Source organism: Chaetura pelagica, unplaced genomic scaffold (assembly GCF_000747805.2).
Source record: "Chaetura pelagica isolate M959 unplaced genomic scaffold, ChaPel_1.0 scaffold9, whole genome shotgun sequence".
NCBI lineage: Eukaryota > Metazoa > Chordata > Aves > Apodiformes > Apodidae > Chaetura > Chaetura pelagica.
The window spans coordinates 1,491,571-1,514,735 of record NW_009954494.1 but is presented as its reverse complement, the minus strand read 5'-3'; the positions used below and the strand labels follow the sequence as shown (position 1 = coordinate 1,514,735).

The 23,165-nt window shown below is 39.3% G+C and overlaps 1 protein-coding gene across 1 annotated transcript in view; it reads left to right on the top strand.

Moving 5' to 3' along the window:
- The window catches only part of PCNXL2 (pecanex-like 2 (Drosophila)), a 155,917-nt gene that overhangs the window by 123,244 nt on the left and 9,508 nt on the right, over positions 1-23,165 (top strand). Inside the window, exons 26-31 of the mRNA XM_010004553.1 lie at positions 5,285-5,538; positions 9,286-9,527; positions 12,811-12,903; positions 20,466-20,610; positions 21,797-22,027; positions 22,345-22,619. Of these exons, the coding sequence (XP_010002855.1) occupies positions 5,285-5,538; positions 9,286-9,527; positions 12,811-12,903; positions 20,466-20,610; positions 21,797-22,027; positions 22,345-22,619 (1,240 nt within the window). The remainder of the gene's footprint in view (positions 1-5,284; positions 5,539-9,285; positions 9,528-12,810; positions 12,904-20,465; positions 20,611-21,796; positions 22,028-22,344; positions 22,620-23,165) is intronic.

The window sequence follows — 23,165 nt, the reverse complement described above, 5'->3', positions numbered from 1 at the left end:
TTTCTGTAACACAGACTAGAATAAATATTTGATGTCTTTTTTCCCTTGCCTGCCTTCCAAAATTACATGTATATAATATAAGATATGGGGGCACTGGAAGAGACTTCGGGAAAGAAGGAAAGTGATGCACTGCAACCTTTTTGTCGTGAAAATGCCTTAGCCAGAAACAAGATGTTGCATCTTACATTGCACTCCAAAAGAGGTGGCATGAGAAGTTTTTGTGGTATTTGGTAGCTGCAAGTTTAATAACCAGCATCCTCAGGGAATGCTTTCTTCCAGCTGGGCTTCCATAATGTGTCTCTGTGGACCAATAAAAGGAAAGGTTTCTGAGGAGAGGGAATGACCGTTATTGGAGCAACAGATTTGGTTTGAAAACCTGACTGTTTTTCAGGCATACAAGTACCTGAAGTAGCTGAAAACCAAACCACAGTTTTATAACTAACAGCTTTGATGTTTGAGCAATGGATAGTGTTTTTTAAGTCCTTAGATTTTTGTTTGAAGCAATCTGAGATTATCAGAGCCTATAAATTACTGTTCTTAATCCCAGTTGCACAAGAAGATCAGGAAGGGGCCAAAACAGTTGCTGGTTTCCAGAATATGTCAAATTTGATGTTCATGGATTTCCATTTGGTAGCTCAGTTCACTCCTTTTTGAAGGATTTGCTTTTTTGGGTTTCTAGAGCTATATCTGATGCTTGTTTCAGGAGAGGATGGTCTCTCAATGGCTTTAATTGTTCTGTTTGTGCTTCTTCTGGGTGATAAGTTGCTGCTTATTAAGCTGCTATCCTGAGCAGAAATGTGTCAGGTGAGAAGAAGCTTTATCTATCAGAATTTGGGAATACTCAGATTTCCAGCAGAGCTCGGTGGAGCAGAGTCAGATCTTTACACTGTAATACATTAATTTGTGAAATATTCATGAGCATTATTTTGCCAAACAGATGGCATTTTTGTGGAGTTGTCAGTGAAGAGACCTCTGCATGCCCTACAAAAAGGGTCACTTTGGGCTTCAGTCCATCTTCATGTTTCCCATCTCCATATCTAGTTCCATCTCTCACATTTAACACCTATTTAAATCCCTGAATCCAAAACTGGTTGTTGGGGTCAGAGAGTTTAAAACTTGAAGTGCCTAGTGCAGGGGGGTGATTTATGATCATTTAATATCTGAGGGGTGGGGTTAGTGCATGAGCCCTGTGAGCCCCTTCTGTGTAGTTTTGCACTCTAGATGCTTATTGTATGTCAGCAATCCTTAATGCTCAAGTTACTGCTACCTTCAGCCACAATAATTAGTCCCCATTCTGGAAGTGTTTTTAAACTGAAGTCTTTATGGAAATTAAAACTGATTCTAGAAGCATGTGGTTGTGTTATGGGATTTTCTTCCTGGCCCCTCAGAACTGAAAAAGTGCTTTTGTTTTTCACTCACTGAGTTTTCAAAATTAAATTCAAAAACACACTTTGATTTCAGCCTTAAATTTTAGAAGGCTGAGTGGTCATTAATGTAGGTGTATTTCATGCATCCTCTTGAAGTGAGATTACAGCCTTCAATTACAATTTTCTTATTTCCACTTAGGTCAGAACACTTTGGGAGAGCACAGGTCAGTCCTCGAATCCTGATGCATCAGGAAAATAGAAGGAACTCCAAGTTCTCACCCTGGCTTTCTCCTGAGCTCACATAGATTTGATGGATTTTTGGCAACCATCCAGTGTCAGATATCATACAAATTAATCAGTCTTATCTGTATTAGCAAGGGTCACAGGGAATGACTAAGTTTGAGTGAAGTGGGAGAGCTTATTTTTTTTGTACTGCAGAAGAAATATATAAAAAAATTTTCCCTCAGATTTTAAAATTTATTAGGAGTGAAAACATTTTCCCATATTTTAATATTTAATGGTACTACACTCAATTATATTGTAGAACTCAAGTGCATGTTGTGTTCCCTGTTCTTTGGTTTTATGAATGAATCTCTCAAGAGTTGCTTGAACTTGGTAATTTTTTGAGAAACAATATGAAAATTGACATTTTAATCATCAGCTTATATACACAGAAGTTTAGGGTCACTCTTCTGTAAAAGATGCACACAAATGCTTAACTTCATTTACTGTGACTTATCCCTTTTGGCTCAATGCATAAAGGTGACCACATGCTCATAGTCTTTGCAGTACCAGCATCTGGAGTAATGAACCAAAAGGGATTGATGTAGACACTGCTAAAATGAAATTTCTCAGTAACATGCAAATCTGTGGCATTGAAGTCCAGCCAGTGAGTTATGGATTAAAGTAAGGCCCCATTAAAGAGGAGAGAAAATTACTGGCAGTCTTTCTAGAACCGATTCTAAGAATTGGGGGGGAATCACCACGTATTGAGCATCAAGCCTGAGTTTTGTCTCTGCAGACTTGAGTCCTTTTACTAGATGTTGTTTGGAAATACTGATCAACAGCATGATGATAAGAACAGGGGTTTGCTGTTTTGTCAGAGCTCTGGCCATGCCTCAGATTACACCTTTAAATTTAACAGGGATACCCCAGATGCTCAGCAAGCAGCCAAGACTTCAAATCCTTGAGGTGATAGTAACCAAGTCCATGAAACAGCATTTGTTAAGCACTTTCATGTTTGCCAGATGTTGAAAAGCAACGCCCTGATTTCATTCTTTGGAATAAATCTGCAAAATGACCACACAAGCTCCTTTGGTTGTTTCCTAGAGGTTTTGTAGTAGCATGATCCTAGTTAGAGTGTTTTTCACTCCCCAGGTTCAATGGTGATTGCATCCAATGTAGTAAAATTTTAACAGAAGTTGGTTAAAATTACCTAGCAAGGATTGCTTGGAGATGTTTTTACCTGTTGAACTTGCTGAAAATGCAAATAATTGTTCTGTCATCTTCCGTTTGTTATGCATGTGATGACAGCTTCCCTCAAACATTGAGGATCTCTTGAATTTGCCTATTATTTGCCTTGCCAGCCTCTTTAGGCCCTGTATTTCACAAAATATAGGCCTTAGAAAGCTAGTAATTAGAGAATCTCCAGTAATAATATTTGGTATTTATTAACAGAGACAATACAAAGAGCACACAGAAACACAACCAGCCTTCTATATGAATGAAATGTGATATTTCCATACCAAAAGAAAAGACAAAAAAGATTTAATAATAGAGTTACAAAGACTCAGGAAAGCAATCTTTGGTTCCCTTAGTTGTAAGGGCATCAGTGGCAGATGTTTTATTAGGCTTGTGTTTTTCATCACTTATAAATATTTGGCAATACTTAATTTAGCACCTGGGATGAAGATGTATCTCTTCTTAAATCAGTTTAATACCAAGAGACCTCTTAACTTTCAAAAATAAACACACTAGCAATAGTAACAGAACCAGTGAGGAGTAGTTATTTTACTCTTTCTGAGCTAGGTATAAAGGAATATGCCTCCCCCTACTTCACTTTGAGTACAATGTCTTTCGACTTGATTTCACACAAGCATAGACTGACCCAGAGCAGTTGCTGCTTTTTTGCCGCTGAGCAGTGAGTGTTAATTCATCTAGAAATCTGTGAAATATGAAGCAGAAGCAGTCCAGTTCATGTCCAGTCCAACTGGAAATGTCAGCTTGATAAGTCATGTTTTGTACTTTGTGGCAGTCTTGAAAGGAAAGTTGTTCATATTTGAATTGTTTGAAGACAGTAACTGGTCATATTGTATATCCCTGAATTCCAAGGAGGAATACATATCAGTGTGTGAACAACGTGGGTTACCCAGTGCAAGTTTTTCATGTATAGAAAAGTAATGGAGAGCACTGAAATATCCTGGATCTTTCTCCTCCACCCCATCTCTTAGGGGTACAATCCTGTTTTTTCTCACACATTTCCTTCAGAACTTTCTGTTCTTTTTTCTTGTGTTTTTGCCTGCTGGATACATCTTAGAAGGTGTGCAGTCAAAAAGAGAAGGTGATAACCAATACATTAACATATTTTGTTATATTTGACAGTCTTTTCATATTGAGGAGAGAGGAATATTCTGGGTACTACTTGGGTTGATACAAACCGAAGGTTGTGACACTTCACTGAAAGGCTTTTGAGATGCTACCTTGCTCCAGGCTCTTTTTTGGTGTGTTGGCAAACTGCAGGGGATTGGAACTGACACTGTCTTCTTTCCCCATCCAACATGCAGATGATGAACATAGTCAAATTCTCCTCCCATTTACAGTGACACAAAGGACTGGGTCTTGGTGAGGGGAGTCCATAGCTGTTGAACTGCAGTACAGTGTCTCACACCTTCCTCTCCTGTTGAGACTATCTGGAGGCTGATGGAGCCAGCTCCATCATGGAGTGGTACCCAACCAGTGGCAGAAGGCCCATGCAAGACATGTGTAACTTGCACCATAGCAGATGGCCTTGAAAGGTGATTTATGTACAAATTTAGTGGAGAGTAAGTTCAGCAACAGCCCACAGAGGATAGATTTTTTAAAAATCAAGGACATATATATTTTGGGAACAGTGGAGAGAGCACAGGAGTGCCCACCTCAGTTTTGATTTGTAGTGCCCTACATGGTATAAACCCCATATTTTCAGAGATTTCAGATCCCAAAGGGCTCATATTGACCATCTAGTCTGCACAGCAGATGTATTCTTGTTTCTGCATCTGCCTCATGACTTCTTTTTGAATTAACATCTTTTTTTTTTCAGAAATATTTACTCTATTTTGTTCTAAAGCCTGTGTAATCGGCTAATTAGAAAGCTGTTCTGTCCTCACGATACACTGCCACAAGTGCTATTCATTAGAGATGCTTGATCTGAAGTACTAGAGGACAACCGGAGAGATAACAACCCATTGGATATTGTTTTCGAAACCTACTTTCCAAGATAGTTTGCTATAACTCAGATTTTATGAGTGCTCTGACACACTGTAAAATCTTTCTTTGCATCCTGTATGTTATTTGAAGAAGCAGAGTGAGATTTGGATCAATTTGCTTCATGTGCTTGATGGAGTGAAACTTTCTAGTGTTGCTTCCTGGTGATTTTTTATTAGGGCAGAAGCTGTGGCCTGTAGTTTAGCTCAGCTCAGAACTGAATGTCTAGAACGGGTCTCCTTTGGGTTTTATAGGTGATAGTAAATAAATAATGTACAGCTCTTTATTTGCTACTGCACTTGGATCAATTGGCACATCTAATTTGTTGTTGTAGCTCTTTCTGTTAGATCAGAAGCATATAGAGCCTTCAGTCATAATTTTTCAGCTTGGAAAAAGTCCTTTGTTTCCTCCTCCCCAAATAACTGGCAGCATACTCTCTTTTTCTCACTGCCAAGGGACATACTGCCAGCAGAGAGAAGTGGAAGCTATAACAGAAGGAGATGAAGACAATGAAGGCTGCTGCTGTTGTAAACCTGGGCACTTGCCTCACTTGTTATCATGTAATGCAGCCTTTAACCTCCGATGGCTGACGTGGGAAATAACGCGAAGCCAGTACATCCTGGAAGGATACAGCATCATTGATAACAATGCTGCAACGATGCTGCAGGTGTTCGATCTGAGGAGAATACTTATCAGATACTATATAAAGGTAAACTCTTTGGTAAAATGGACTGCACTCACAGACAGGTTTGTCAAAAAGAATGAATGCGGGCTGCCTATTAGAAATTTTTTTTGCTTTATATTCATACATTTGCACTACTGTCAGCCAGACTGACTTGGTATTAGATAGGGGTAACTAACTAGTGTCTCCTTTTGCTACATTTAATTTTGACCACTTATACTTAGTAAGTTCAAGTTAGTACAGAAAACTGCAGGCATGCTTCAGCAGAAACCAAGAAGGTGAGTTAATATCCTCTAGTGATAAAGTCAGAAGAAGCATTCTTACAAAGCAAAACTTCATGAACAGTTTGATATTTCTTCTTGACTTGGCCTTTCCACTGGTTTTTCTGGATGTGGGGGAACCAAAAAAAACCAACCAAGCATAAAGTTATTGGGAAAAATCTGAAGAGCAGTTTCTCAAATGTACTTTTTTTAGTAGTGCAAACCTCCTTCTTACCTGCTGTTTTGTGTTTACATATATACCACAACACATTTGAAGTTGGTTTATTCCATTGGTTAAATGGCAATTCATTTACATCAGTTCCATATTTGCAGTGTTATTAAGATCACAATGATCACAGATACTAATTTGTCAAAATAATTGAACCTTATAATCCAGCAAGACAACATCTTACTCTCTCAAACCCTTTCTTAAACTGAAATGAATATGTTGCTACTATTACTTTGCTTTACTTTAAAAGGTAGCCTGAATAAATCTGAATGTGAAGTGATGCAAGCTGATTTGTGATTCAGCTTGATAGCAAATGAGCCTGAAAAAAATCCCAGTCTGAGCTGCAATCAAATCAGTAGCTCATTAGTTTAAAGCAGCAAAGAATTGAGCTTAATAAACTGGAACTTTTTCAGTTCCATCAGGTCAACTAATGTGTAGAGGACTTGTGGAAAATGTGAGGTACATAACATGGGAAGTAAAACTGAAGTTACTTTAGGGTTTCTGGTTCTGGACATACCTGAGGTAAGATTGCTTAGACAAACTTTTGTCCCATATCATGGGACAGATAAGGTTAATTGGTCCTGGTTTGAGTAAAAGGGAGGTTGGTTACACAGCTGAGGTAAGCTGTGGCTCTAACTCTACTGTATGAAGCTTTTGGTATGTTCATCACCTGTTGCTTTGAAGGTGTAAACTGAATCTCTCTAGGTTGGATTTAGTTGAGCTAGTACTATAATACTGCATTTACAGTCCTTCAGTCTTAGAAAGGTGTCAGTCCCTTAATCTACTTCCCTTCTTAGGGAAGGACGAACAGAAAATAACAACCTGCTGGCAGCTTTGATATTAGCCTGGGCTGGGCTTCTCCCCTCAGGAGATCCCTTTAGAATGACATTTCCCAAAAGAAAGCTATATGAAGATTTTTCTTCTATTTCTCAAGTTACTAGTTTCTTCCACAAACAGGAGCTTTGATAAGATTTGGTAAAATCCTTACTGCAGTCTCAGAGGGTGATAAGATCGTATTGTGTGTGATGTCATCTATTGCCCTGTTTATTTAGTACTTAACCTCCAGATACACAGTGTCAGAAACAGAGATGAGAATTCATTCCTTCCCCAGCTGTTTCTTATGGAGGAATCTTTAACTGTAAAGACCCTGCACAATTTCACTGGTAACATTTTAAAGCCCTGACAGTTTATTCTAGCAGCATAGGAAAGTAGTTGTAAGAAGAACTGTTAATGCAGTATTCAGGTCACACAAATCACAAATTCAGAAAACACTTAGGCTGGAACTCTAGCAGCAGCTTCACTTCCATTGCACTGAGCATTTGGAGTGCTGCTAGTTTATAGCTTGCAATGTTGTAAACATTTACCATATTATTTTTTAATTGCCATATAGCTGAGGATCTACTTGTGCACATACCTAGGAAGAGCTACTACGAACAGAATTTAATCAGGTGGAAGAAGTTTTTCCTATTTCTGTATCTGATTGAGAGTCTGATTTTTTTTTTTTCCCCAGCTGAATTTGCTTCTTTGTAAACATAGGTGAGAATAATAAAGAAGCAAACTCCATTTTGAAGATCAACAAAGACAATGTATGCTTTCTTGCAGTTCTCCTGTCCTTCAAGAATAATTACTGTGTTGGTCTTTTAAACAATGAGTTGCACTGAGCATCGTATTCCTAATGTATTTATTTCATTTGCAGTTTCATTAACCGCCTAGAAAGGCCTGTATTTCTTCTTATAAAAGGGTTTTTATTCTCCACAAATACACTGGGTCACCTCTTGTGGCCCTTATGCATCTATTTTGAAATAATTTCCTGCCCAGCTACTGTGATATTTTTGCCTTGTGCCTCCTCTGTCTCTTCTCAATAAATTGTTCCTTAAATGTCTTTTAGTATTCAAGAAGTCTCATTTGCTCAGTACTGTGTTTTCACCTCCCATTGTTTCTGCATGCATCTTTTTTAGAGAGTTTATTGTTCTCCACGTCAAGAAATTAAGGGTCCATCCTCAGTCTGTATCTGTCTCACTTATGTTTTTCCTCTGGAGCTTAATTTTCCTCTTGCTTGTGTATTTTTGTACAATTTGGAAGATAAACAGTGGAGGGCATCTCAGATTTTTAAAAGGGCTGGTAGTGCTCTTCCCTTTTTAATCCATCATATTTTCATTGTATACCTTTATTTACTTAATAATATTTCCATTGCATGGGTAAAGTAGAACTACATAATGTTCAGTCATGTTCACTTGCCCCTCATTTGCTTTGGAATCCAATTTTAAATTAATATCTTCTATTAAAATACAAATTGTAATAATTAAAAAATTATAATGGAACTTTCTAGCTGATGCCACTTTCCTTTGCAGCACCAGAACATCTCCTGAAGTTACATATACTTTTGAAAATATGTTTTAAATTTAATTCAGACTGATTATTTGTTAAGTATTGTTTTATTTTATATATTATTTTAATGGCTCCAGTCACAGTGGTTAGAAGAACTTAAACTTAGAAAATCATGCACAGATAAGAGACATGAGTCTTAATGCTTTCTGATATTTCTGCATTTGGTAAAAGAGCTCCTGCTGAATTCTGTTTCTCCTTCAGCCTTTTAAAAGCAAACGCAGTTACATCCTTTTTTAGCTTCTTAACCCCAACATATAAGAAAAAAATCCATTTTTCTTTACTGGCTTCATCAACAAATGATAGTAATGCTACTAAATGCAGGAAGAAAACTGCAGTTGAAATGGGTTTTAAGGCTTGTCTTGTACACACCTGTCAGATCTCAGCTTTGTGGTTGAATCATGGTGGAACTGTTTATTAAAGAATTAGGAAAGCTTTGTCTCCCAGAAAACAGGAAGTCCATGGAGGAATTAGAGTCCTGTTTTAAGCATGTGACCACCTACTACTAATTTTTCAAAACATGCATGACCTCTTAGCAATACCACCTTAGTGGTGGTATTGTTGGCGGATTCTAGAACCCCACTAATGTGCAGTAATCAACGTGCTTGAATGCTGGAACTCTGTATTCTTAGAACAGTCTATTGTTTGTATTCATTTTCCTGTAAGGCAGAAGGGTATGAAAAATATTATGTCTGTTTCTGTTGTCTGCTATTTAGGTATCAATTATTATTGTATTTCTAACTTGAACAGTTTTGTGAGGCAATGATGTCAAGCAGTAAAGAACAGGAGAAATATGTACCATTATGGGTAGTTAATGTGGTACTATTTATTTTGTTCTGTTTAAATATATCTGCTTTAACCAGAGAGAGAGTGACTAACCTTTTCTCCTTTTCTCAACAGAGTATAATTTACTTCACAGCAACTTCTCCCAAAATCCTTGACTGGATAAAAGATGAATCCATCCAAAAGATACTGCAGCCTTACGCAAAGTGGCACTATATTGAACGGGACCTTGCAATGTTTAACATTAACATAGATGAAGATTATGTTCCATGCCTCCAAGGAATAACAAGAGCTAGTTTCTGCAGTGTTTATCTGGACTGGATTCAGTTCTGTGCTAGAAAAAGGGTAGAGGTAAGCTTGTGGGGGTGTAGTAGTACTAGTAGTAGTAGTAGTAGTTGTGATTCCTGGGATAGGAGTTAAATGATGCATCGTCACTCTTTTATCATAGAATCACAGAATGTCTTGGGTTGGAAGGGACCTATAAAGGTCATCCAGCCTTCTATGAGGAAATTACTAGGTGGATAGATGATGGTAGAGCAGTAGATGTGGTTTATCTTGATTTCAGTAAAGCATTTGACACCGTCTCCCACAGCATCCTTGTAGATAAGTTGATCAGGTATGGGTTTGGTGATCAGGAAGTGAGGTGGATTAGGAACTGGTTGAAAGGAAGGAGCCAGAGAGTTGTAGTCAATGGGGCAGAATCTGGTTGGAGGTGTGTGACTAGTGGAGTCCCACAGGGGTCGGTACTGGGACCGGTGTTGTTCAACATCTTCATCAACGACCTGGATGAGGGTATAGAATGTACCCTCAGCAAGTTTGCTGATGACACTAAGCTGGGAGGAGTGGCTGACACACCAGAAGGCTGTGCTGCCATTCAGAGAGACTTAGATAGGTTGGTGAGTTGGGCGGGGAGAAACATGATGAAATTCAACAAGGGGAAGTGCAGAGTTTTACATTTGGGGAAGAACAACACCATGTCCCAGTACAGGTTGGGGGCTGACCTGCTGGAGAGTAGTGTAGGTGAAAGAGACCTGGGGGTCCTGGTAGACAGGAGGATGACCATGAGCCAGCAATGTGCCCTTGTGGCCAAGAAGGCCAATGGCATCCTGGGGTGCATTAGAAAGGGTGTGGTTAGTAGGTCAAGAGAGGTTCTCCTCCCCCTCTATTCTGCATTGGTGAGGCCACATCTGGAGTATTGTGTCCAGTTCTGGGCCCCTCAGTTCAAAAAGGACAGGGAACTGCTCGAGAGAGTCCAGCGCAGAGCTACGAAGATGATTAGGGGAGTGGAACATCTCCCTTATGAGGAAAGGCTGAGGGAGCTGGGTCTCTTTAGCTTGGAGAAAAGGAGACTGAGGGGTGACCTCATCAATGTTTACAAATATGTAAGGGGTGAGTGTCAGGGGGACGGAGTTAGGCTTTTCTCAGTGATGACCAGTGATAGGACAAGGGGTAATGGGTGTAAATTGGAGCATAGGAGGTTCAAGGTGAATATCCGAAAAAAATTTTTTACTGTAAGAGTGACAGAGCACTGGAACAGACTGCCCAGGGAGGTTGTGGAGTCTCCTTCACTGGAGACATTCAAAACACACCTGGATGAGTTCCTGTGTGACCTACTCTAGGTGACCCTGCTCTGGCAGGGGGGTTGGACTAGATGATCTCTCGAGGTCCCTTCCAGCCCCTAAGATTCTATGATTCTATGATCTAGTCCAACCCCCCTGCAATACGCAGGGACATCTCTAACTAGAACAAATTGCAGGGGTTAGTCTTTGAATACAGAATCAATTCCTTGTTGTGCACACTTCCAACACTATTAATTTCGTCATCCCTAGAAAGCATGGAAATAATAAGTGTTCACAGAAGTAATACTGGAGTGAGCTCTGTTCAGGGAATGTGATCATTCCCTCAGTGTTGCCAGTGTTTGCATACATTTGTCAAACACTGGTGATGTTTGTGTACTCTTTCCAAACATTTGCCTGTGTTTGGTTATGGTCTTGAAATGGTAGGGAAGTGCATAACTAACTCTCTGGTAATATAGGTCACCTCTGAGAGCTCATAATTCAAATGTGAAACATGACAAAAAAACATGTGAAATTACCTCGCAGCTCTAGAAGGTCAAGGGCAGGTTTACAGCTACACATTCACATGCTTTGAGCCACTCAGATTGCTGATGGTCAGCAATCATTTGTCAGAAATGCACTACTATATTTCCTTGGAGTACTCAAAATAGCCCAGAGGGAGAATACAGTTTCAAACAAGCATATTCCCTTGATTTAATAGCCTGATTATTGCTGATAATAGCAAAAATATGAGAAGTGTATCTTTCCTGGCCAACACATGCTCCTATTTGTGCATTTTTCATTCAGAACCACTGAGTGCACATCCCATTTGCTGCCACTGACCTTAGCTGGTGTAATTTTGCTGAATCTTAATGTTTCTTCTCCGCCTCAGTTCCTTCTCATGTCTCTTACCTAAATACAATTGCACCAGTTCTGTTTTCATTGGATTGTCCTCTGAGCCTTCCCCACCATGTTCTCCTACTGGGAATATTTAATCTCTTTTGTTTCCCACCTCTGTGTCTCAGCTCCCAGGTTCTGACACACAAAGAATTGCAATGGTGGTGGGAAAGCCACTGTTGAGTGATGCTTTTTCACTTGTTATGTGGCTGAAACTTTCAAATAGAATAATAGATTTAGAGATGCCCAATAGACTTGAAACTTCTCAGAGTTAGACTTAAAAGGTCAAACAAGTGGCACACACATATATATGGTTTTACATTGTTTTATTTTACCTCAGTTTTTGCAATTGACTAACTATATTAAAATTCATGTAGGAGGTGAGATGTAAAAAAGCTTCACTGGACACATAGCCCTGAAAATCAGTGTATTTTATAGGAGGAGCTACCTTCTCCGTTATAACTGGCTTCAATTTTAGAGTCAAAGCAAGCTGTAAGAAATCACATGTTGCATAGGCAGACATAATAGTCTGTACCTTCCTAAAACTTTACATTCATGTGGTTGTTTCAGTTTTTTGTTTCAGTAGCAAGGTTTTATTTTTGAAAAACATCAGTAAAGAAACTCTCCTGAGCTAATAAATGTCAATGAAATGTTTTGACTGCTTGCTAAAATGTGAGGTTGATGTCATCCATGGTATACAATTTAAATGTATCTTGTTATTCACTAAAAGTGCGTTCCCCCAAACTTTTCCAAATAGATTATTGTTCTGGAATATGTGAGAGATTTCATATGCACTGTGTCCCATGGAAAGAGGTTTGGCTGCCTCTATTGCAGTATCTCTCAGCAATAAGGAATCTGCTGTAGTTTAGAATGTCAGGTCTGGAAAACAAACAAACAAACATAATCCCATGAAAATCACCACCACTGCCACAGCCCCCCTTGGGATCTCACCACCTGAGATTGCAATGTTCCATTTCTAGCCAGTGGGCAAAATAAGCTTGTGCTTTGCAGAAAGCCTCTGATGGCAATGATTCTTGTTCTGTTTAATTGCAAAGAACGCTTTTGTGTGCAGGTCCAGCTACAAGCAAATGTTACAAGTGTTACAATTTATAGTGTTGTAGTGCTATTAAAGATGGGATTTGCATTTGGAATAACATGCTATTCTTAAAACCTTGTAGCACCTGGACAGCGATGAAGATTCTCCTTTAGTGACACTTTCCTTTGCCTTGTGCATACTGGGTCGAAGAGCTTTGGGAACTGCAGCTCACAATATGGCCATCAGGTAATTTTAAGGAACCCTTTTCCCTCATTTTTAAAGCAAAGACCTGTTTGTCTTTTTTCACTTAATGTGGAATCTCAGCAAATTAGATCAAAGCAAAATCTCTTTCCTCCCTAAAATTAATCAGTTTTCTGCCATTCCCTGAACATCTTTTACTTTGTTAGTTCACTTAATAACTAATATCAGTCTTGATTTCATATGGTAAAACAGAATTTTGCATTGAAAAATAGATACTGATGGTTATTGCTTTTGTTCACTCACACCTGGTCTGGCTGCTGGAATGCTGGCTTCTTCCAGAAGGGGAAGAAACTGCTAAGCCATCTGACAGATAGTTAGCTAAATAATAATAAATCCATGAAAGTCCTCTGCTGCTTTAGGGCTGTATCCCCTGTTCCTTGTGCCACTTCATTCTGGTTACCAAGGAAGGGAGAACCTTTAATCTCTTGAGATAGCAGCTTAATCTGTTCTTAGTCTACCTTATTAAATAATTAATTAATTAATTCAAAACACTTCTTCCTAGAAAGTCTGGCTAATTAAAATATGGTTGGTGAAGTTTTTTCCTGGATATGCTCTTCACCTTGCATTTTTCTTAGAGTTTCTTAGGAGTTTTGAGTTGTTTGGGTTTTATAAAGTCCCATTTATGCTGTTCTACGTGTTCAGCCTGAGTAATTAATTTTATAAGTAAGGCATTTTATTAATGAAATAATCTTTACCATAAAAAAGTCTTAACTACTCTCCTACTTTTAGGTTTTTATTAGATGTATCAGAACTCTCTGTGTTCACAAGAGTTTAGCAGCAGTACAGAAGATAAGTAAATACAGTCTCTTAAGTGACCTTGCTGTATTGGCACAAAACAGTGAATAAAGCTAGCCAGCCCTATCCCAGCATGCTCCTTAGAGAGGATTTGTCTTGCTAACAAGCAAACAAAGACAATCTGTGCTATATTGAACACGTTTTGTGTTGTAAGATTAAACAGTCCTTTAAACATTCATTCTAGCTTTGTTATCTCTTAAGTCATTTGAAACATCTGTTTTTATGTCTTCCTCCTTCAGTCAGTCACACAAAATGTTCAGGGATGCTTCTTTCTGCTTTTTAAAGTGGCCTTTCTTCATCACCTCTTTTCTACTACACTTTGCACATTCCCTTCCTGTTTTCTTCTGGGTTGAGTTTCCTCTCCCTTCATTTCTAGGCACTCAAATTAGTGAGACATAAGTATTTCTAAAATTGCCCTATATTTTTGATGACCTAAATGTTAGCTTTTGGGGACAAAACAGAAAAGTTAATGTGCATTTGTGCTTTATTTATTTATTTATTTGTATTGGGGGTTTTTTGAGGCAAGATTAAAATGAATTTGATCAGGGGCTGCAAGAGATACAGCACAGTGATATCAGAAATGCATCTAAAAATATCACAAAAGCTTCCTAAAACTGTCATCACATTGCATGTACTTTCCACAGGATCTTAAAATCTTCATTACAGTTTTTTAGCACTAGCACAGATACAATAACAATGTCACCTATTTTTATTGGCTTGTGTGGTCAGTAGTTAATGGAAAGAGATAATATTATCAGAGACTTTCCAAAGCTTAAATTGGAGAGTATGAATGTTGAGAATAATTATTTGCAAAGTCTTCTGTGAAGATTTCAATAATAATTGCAGGAGTCAGCTATGCCATATCTTTTCAGAAGTTGGAAAGTTGCCAGTGAACCAAATTAGGTTATTTTGGTGAGTGGATGCTCCCTACTCAAAAATAATTTTCTTGGGGAGAAAAGGACTGTAGAAGAGGACAAAATGTGGTTCTCATAAGCACTGCACAGCTCTCTCCCTGTTTTTCTAAATCTGTTCTGTATAATCCTGTATCTTTAATTCCTGATTTTCTTTTTATTAAGAAAGTGCTCCAGGGAAGTATTGAATAATTGTATTTTTAAATTTATTTTTTTACATAAAAAGGATTAAGTGGAAGCTTTTGACAGTATCTTTTCTTTTTCAGTGCTACTTGACAAAAACTTTCCCTAGAAAAGTTTCACTGTGAAAAACTGTGTCACTTACCCACCTTGTTAAATTACCTTTAACACATTTCAACTGTTAGAAAGATGTTTTTTGGGGGGAAAAAGAAAAGTAACCTGAGGAGCACAGTTCAAGTTATAAATTGCTACAGCTACAAAACATGAACTTAGTTTGGTGAAATATATTTATTCATGTCTTTAAAAAATTATATTTATTTTAATTGACAAAAATAAAGTAGAAGAAATCATTAACTAAGGAGCAAGATGGTTATGCAAACCTTTGACATCAAGGCCTTTGTAAACAAAAATTCCCCAAATACATTCACTTCAGCACAGAGGGCAGCACTTACTATACTTACTGTGTTTACTGCCTCACACAGATCTTCTTGACTTATTTAGACATAAAGAAACAGTAAGTCAGCAGGACTCTGATAGGAATACAATTATATGGCATGCCAGGGGGAAGGAGACTTCATCCAACACATGCAATGCTGCTGCAGCCAGGAGATGTTTCCCAAGATTAACTTCAGGCACTAAGGCAGGTTTCCCTCCCTTCTCTCTGTGTTTGATGGAGATACAACTCTTAGGGAGGGTGATTTAAAGCATTATGGTTTTAAACTGGAAGAGGGGAGATGTAGATTAGACATTAGGAAGAAGTTCTTTTAGTGTGAAGGTCATGAGACACTGGAACAGGCTGGCCAGGGAAGTTGTGGATGCCTCTTCTGTAGAAGTGTTTCAGGCCAGGTTGGATGGGGCTCTGAGCAATCTGACCTAGTGGGAGGTGTCCCTGCCCATGCAGGGGAGTTGGAACTAGATGGTCTTTTAGGTCCCTTCCAACCCAAACCATTCTATGCCGATTCTATGATTATTGCTTGTCCTTGCTATGAGGCTGTTGCAGGTTCAGTTAGATGGGGGAGAAGTACTTAAGGTCTTCAGTAGCTGAAGGAGTCAAGGTGATGCTTAAAGTCTTTTTCCTTGAAGAGATATCATGCTATTTTGGGGACCTTTTGTAGCCTACTGGTTCTGAAGAGGGTTTTAGTTTTCTGCAGAGATAGTGTCAGAACCTGTGTGCATGAGGGGGATGTACTGCATGTACAGCTGGTGGGAGCTGGCTCACTGTGCAAGAGATCAGGGCTCCTAACACATGCTTTGTCACACATTATTTAGATTACTCTGGTAGGCACTGAGAAATTACTTTGAACTTTATCTTGGGACTTTCTATTAATTCTGCCTGTGAAGCATTTTGTGTTCAACATCGCTAGAGGTTTCACAGTGAGTTTGAGATGCAATGGCCAGATAGGCATTGTAGTCTTCTCCTCCTCACACTTATTGCTATGAAATGTTCCAGATATGTCCAACATGAACAAACTAGCCCAGAATCTGTGCTCTGTGATCCATGTTTTATCCTCAGGGGTAATTGTGCAGGTAGTAGGAAACTTCTGCTGGACTAAGTTTATTCTTTACTGTGTCTTGAGGAGTGACGCTCATCCAACTGCTGCGCAGGAACAGTAATGCAAAGGTAATGTTACACTGAGCTGTGCACTATAGAATTGAGATTCAAGTTTACACCGTGTATGTAAACTACCAATTTGCACTCATTTACACATGATTTTGTCTAATCTATTAATCAGTAAATGTCACTATGTAAACCAAGATTTTAAATGCTCTTATATACTATATGTAAATAATTATTCAGTGTACCTGTTCATGTAAATGTAGTAGAAACCCAACATTAACACTAGATTACACAATAAATGCATTCATTAAGAAGGCAGATCATTGCTGTGCAAATCACTTGCTCTTTTAAACTGTCATTAGGAAGCATCCTGCACAAAAAGCAATTTGAAGAATGGCGTGACATTACCATTCATTTATTCACATATGAGGGATATGTTTAAGTGTGTATTTGTAAAAAATTAGTTAATAATTCTATTCGGCCACTAGACCTACTAGTAAATAAATGTTTAGTACACATTTCAAATTTGGAAAAATATAAAATTATCTTAATAAAGCATCTCTCATCAGATACTTCCAACATGATGAAACCTCCACCAGAGTGTCTTCTGGGCATTTACCGCTCAGTGTGGACAGAGGGTCACTCCAAGGAAAGCCTCTGCCTGGAGGAACCACAGCTCATGCTGACACCCAGGGAAGCAGCTGGCTTCACTTGCCCCTTGCCTGCAAGCACCACATTGCACTGCCAAGCATCTGAGGGGGCAGGACACAATGCCACAATACTGCCAGTGATGCTGCGATGCTAGTGGGAGCTGCAGCAGAGGGTGCAGCTCTATGTCTGCCAGAGCTGAGTAGAGCGGAAGCAGTGGAGAAAAGTTTGACTCTTAGCTCACAACCACAGTCACTTAAAATGCACATTTAGAGGGACTACCATTGAAAATACTTCATTCAGGTGAGCTGTGACAGTCAAGTCATGCTCATAGGCATGCATGTTTCTTTATTCCTTAAATAAATCTAGTTATTATTGGGAAAGGACTATAAACCTCAGACAGAGGATGGGTTCTGGTTTGCAAAATACAGACAGATTTATTCACCATCTCGTTAGCCTTCATCCATGCTGTTTTCAGGCTTGCATCAAATGTTTTTAGTTTCAGCTGTTGGGGCAATGTAGGAAATGCAGTAGGAGGGAGTATTTGTCTTGGCTCTTTTGCCTTCCCTCTGGTATTTGTGGTGCTACTTAATCCCCTCCTTTCTGCACATTCAAGGGGCTGATGGTTCCCACACACCTACTAGTCTTGTTCTAAAATAGCTTGCAGTTGTGACAGCAACTTTTTGGGCTCCTGCTTGGCTCAGGGGTTTAGATGTGTTGCCAGAGATTCATCTTCCTGATGAATGTAATTTCTTCTGCATGTGAATTTACTTTAACTGGTTTTTTAAATATTTTGAATGAGCCTGTAACTACAGCAGATTGCTAATTGAGGTATGTTAAAACTGGATGAGGAAAGCAGCAACAACCTTGAGTCAGGCCTGAGATCAAAGCTGTTGGCTTTACAGCTTCCTTATCATTTCATTAGAGATTCAGGAGAGAGCACAACAATGCTAAGAATAACAACAGCTGTATCTTACGTGGATTAAGAGCTGTGTGCTACAGAAATAATGGCTTCAGACACTCACATTATGGGCAGAATGTACCCAAAAGCCTCATTACAATTGACAGGAGAATAAAATATATCCATTGTTGTGTGAATGCAGTAATCTCCTCCAGACCTCCCTGGTGGAAAATACAATATATCAAATAATTTACTTTCAGCCTCTCACAACTAGTGCCTCTGCTGCTTTGCTCCCTGTAGCAGTCCTAGGTGTTCTTAAAAATGCTGGTTAAGAACTTATTATGTAGAAGGATGAGAAATGGATGAGTCTTCCCTAACTAAGCACAGTGAGAGCAATATGTGCTTCCCTCTGCTCCCTCTGCTGATGCTCAGCTGTCCTACTCCTGGCCTTTCTTTAAGGAGATACTGCTGTTCACAGCAGCCTATTTAGCATGTGCTGATACCTATAAGACACTTTGATGTGAATGCAATCTCTTTGTCTGCTCTGGTGTTCAGATTTGGCTCTGGAAGCCTCTGATGATGTAAAAAACAGTTCTCTTCCCTACCTGCTCCTCCCTTCATCCCCGCCAAATTTTCAGAGCAAATACAGAGGGTGTTACTTCAGAATAAAAGGTGTTAGTTGCAGGGTTTGGGGCAGGTTTTTTCAGCTTCATCCTTGGAAGAATATTTAGATACAGAACTGTTTTTTTTCCAGCAAGGATTCAGCTGTGTTCAGCTTTGTTTGATCTAGTGGGTGAGTGAAAAGGACCCTTCCTGATTCCTAACCTGTTCAAAGGAGGTTAGGTATTTAATCACACTGGCTGCACTCACCATTCTCCCCCACCCAGCTGCTTTATTCTGGGGCTTTCCTGGCTATTAAGCAAGATTTGGGTATATAATCATTTTGTAAACTGTGAAGATGATTGTTTGAAAGTCAGTGGGGATCATGAGCTACTCCTTGTAAGCACAGAACAGCTCCTGTTGAAATCAGTACTTGAATGTTTTGAAGATCTGAGCGTACGTGCCTGTCTCACATGGGTGTGTTTTAATACGTAACTTAGTACTAATAAATGCCAATCTGTTAAGAATTCACAAGAGCTTCCCCATGCTCTTCATTTGCCCAGCAGTGACAGCAGCCCTGCCTTCCTGACTTGGTCCCGATGAATATTTGATTTGTATTACATGGTGCTTTTGTGGAGAAAACCACTATCCAGCTGTTTTTCTGGTAACAACATATATATCTTTCCATTTTAATTTCTAAAACTTGCTACCCACCAAGGGTAAAATTAGAATGTGTCTGAGCTGAAGATAGGCCAAGCAGTCTCCCAGTCTGTCTTCTCTTGGTCTCAGAGAATAGAAAAAAATATACAGTTTTTTCTTTTCCTAAAATAATTAAGAAATCTCAATTATGTGGAAAGATGATGTGTTCTCTGGAGGAAGCCTGGTCGGTAATGAAGGCCGTTAACATCTTAATACAGATGCTCCTCAGAGCCTTTACAGTCTAAAAAAAAATTCAGCTGTTAAATCTTGGCAGGTAGAAGAAACCATGTCCTGTGGGTTTGCAAGAGATGCTTGCTCTTAACAGATGGTTCTGTTTTCCTCAATTTCAAGATCACTTCTTCAGAGCACCGTCAGGATAGCAGTCCTGCTATATAAGCATTTTACCAGTGGCTGTGGTGTCGTGGGAAGCTCATGGTTTGGGGTGCAGTTTGGAGCTAAAGGCTGTTTCCCTTCGCAAAGCCCTCGTGCAACCATTTTCTAACAACAGCTTCATTTTGCACCTTTTGCCTCTTGCTTAAATCTCAGCTCCAGGCACACCATCATCCAAGGTCAGGCAGAACTGGTTACATCTCGCTTCTTATATTAGAAAAAAGACACCCAGAGCGTATTTGCTTTGGGGCTCATTGTTTCAGTTTGAGATGCCTGTTGTTTGATTCATGCTCTCACCCCATTTCCTGAACAGTTCCTGAAACTTGGAAGTCTTCTTGGTACATCTGGTTTAATGTTCGCGTCTGGGTTTGAGTGTTGTGACAAAAGTCTCCGATTTGCTGAAAATATTTTTTACAGCTGGTTTTATGTTTGGTTGTATTTTTTTTTACGTTTTACCTTTCAAGAGGAACTGCTAAGAGTAACAAGGTCTATTAATAAACTTTCAAATGGGGAGGCAGCTTCTGCAGGGCAGCTGGCACTCTTTGTCCTGGTCTCTGTGGAACAGCTGCAGAGAATCAGGGCCCTGAGGCACCCCATGACCCAGGCACCTAGGATGTCCTTCATTCTGGTGCCACACTTGCTTCATGGCCAGTCATTTACAGTGCGAGCAGAAGGAAAACCACGTACCCCAAGGAACGGTTTCTGCTTAGAAATACAGAATGTGACTCTTACATTATACCCACTGTAGGAGCTTGCCCTGCATTCGAGCACCACCACAGCTCAGCACCTGGCCAGGAGCTGGCAGGAGCCTAGCTTGGATAGATGTGAATGACTCCTGGGAATAATTGCTGCCTTTCTTTTACAGCTTGGACTCTTTTCTTTATGGGCTCCACGCTCTGTTCAAAGGAGACTTTCGGATAGCAGCAAAAGATGAGTGGGTCTTTGCAGACATGGACCTACTGCATAAGGTTGTTGCCCCAGCCATCCGAATGTCTCTGAAGCTACACCAGGTAGGGCCTTTTTTACATTTTTATTTTTATCTTTTACTATTGTATCTGTTTTCTTAAGGAACCACAGGAAACCTCAGAAACTGTCAAAAAAAAACAACCCAACAACTTCTTGCCTTCTTTTGAGAAGCTTCATTAACCAAAACAGAAAAGTTTAGCATTTATTTGTTTTGCATTCACTGATGTTTTTTTCTTTAGCCCCTCATTGCCCATTTGAAACCAGTTGTATTGCAGAGCTTGACCCTGCGTTTTTCATTTCAAAACTGCCAGTCATGTCAAATTTTACTTGCATGAATACTAAAAAGATGGTTTCTAGATTGAAAAGAAATACATTGATTAGACTAATTTCATTGCTAATTTATCAGTCCTTTCAGGAATGGCAGTACACATGTACCACTTCCATATGTTAAAAGACTCGGCTGAGAGGAGAGTGGTTTGAAGGATATTATGGCTGTTTGATTATGTCAGGCTGTTTCTAACCCTATTCTGTTTCCAGTTGTGAAAATCTGGCATGCCTCCTCTGGAGTCACTCCAATTTCTTCAGGTCAACCCCCTGTGCAGCTTGGAGTTGATTATGTTCTTGCTCCGCCACGTTATGATTTAGTATCATATGTTTTTATCATGCATTATATTTATAATTGCTCTGAATGTAACTCAAGTGGAACTGCTGTGAATTAATATCTGAGAATTTGACAGTCATTTTATGAATGTTATCTCTGGCTGTGTTGCCTCTTAACAGCTAAAGCAGTAACACAATATTGTGATACCTGCTGATGCATTCCCAGTCTGTGCTTTTATTGGGAGATTTTTGTGAATAAAAATAGGTATTTCCGCAAGAACTGTGGAATGTCTCAGGTGATTCTGATCTCTCTCCAGCTTACCCAAAAGCTCTGTTTCACGGGGTTTCCCACTTTCTTTTTATGAAGTGGATAAGCTGGCATTCTCTAATTGTCTTTGTCTAGCAGAGACATGAGATCAGAACAGGATACAATAAAACAAAAATCATATCTTTCTATATTCATGTTAAACTAATTGTTCCACCTCCCCAAAGACATGCAGTATCAAATGGCAAGTCACTTAGGAGGTGAGCTGGCAACTGTTTGAAAAACAGGATTTTGTTTATTGTTAATAATTTTTGTGTGTTTACAAATATACTTGATCTTTTCAATACTTTTTCCTGGATGACCAGGACCAGTTCACCTGCCCAGATGAGTATGAGGACCCAGCAGTTTTGTATGAAGCAATCCAGTCTTTTGAAGAGAAGGTGGTGATTTGTCATGAAGGGGACCCAGCCTGGCGCAGTGCTGTGCTCTCCAACAGAGAGGAGCTGCTCACCCTGAGACATGTGGTAGATGAAGGAGCAGATGAATATAAAGTTATCATGCTCCACAAAAGCTACTTGAGCTTCAAGGTTATCAAGGTACATACGTCATCTCTGTAATACTGCAGTAATTTAGGGCTGTGGTAACTAATGGTACTACTGAGTAATCTGGCCAAAAGGAGAAATGGATTATAGTTATCAGAGTAGAGATTGGAGGCTAAACCATCTATTTTTGTAGCTGAAATTACATTCCAGGCTTTACCAGGGAGTAGTTGCAAAAGTTCGTAAAACCTGTTGGTGCAAAGGCAGGAAGTGTTTGCACACACAGCTGCTGCCATTCTACCTAAATCCTGTTGTTCTGCATCTGGAGAAGCAAACCTTTTCACATGATCCACATGTTTTTAACCTACCTGTAGGTCAACAAGGAGTGTGTCAGAGGGCTTTGGGCTGGGCAGCAGCAGGAGCTGATTTTCTTACGCAATCGTAACCCGGAGAGAGGAAGCATCCAGAACAATAAACAGGTCTTGCGGAACTTAATTAATTCTTCATGTGATCAGCCCCTGGGATATCCAATGTATGTTTCTCCTTTAACCACCTCATACCTTGGGACACACAGCCAACTGAGGAACATTTGGGGAGGACCTGTCAGTTTGGACAACATTAAAAAGTGGTTCAGATCCAAATGGTTAAGGTAGGTGTTAAATTTTGGCTATACACATAGAAACCCTGTAGTCTCAGTTCCACTGTATTTTCTATTGAGAGAATAATTGTGAATTGTTATGAGTAAAAAATTAATTGCAAATAACTCAGTGTATATATATAAAAAAATAACCCCATAGGTATAACAGAAAGCAAACTCATTAACTCATTCGTGGCTTTTAAGAAAAGCTTTCTACATGTTCAACAAGATGCATTATCAAATCACTTAAGCACTGCAGACATTTCCATTATTCCAGAGAATTTTACTGTTTATGCCTTGTAAATAAGGGAATATTTTCTATAATAGAATGATATGTCAGAACATGATTAAATGTGTTGGGTTATGCTCCAAAGATTTGGCAGTATAGATGATCATCCCCAAGTCATCGTTCTTGACCAAAATGCACATAAAAATGCATTCACTATGCACCAAAGCTGCCTGACTTCTCTTAGGTGTGAGTGATCAGTATCTGACACATTCCAGTTCTCCTTGCTACATTTACTTTTCATATAGCAGCAGCTCACTCTTGTCTCTTTC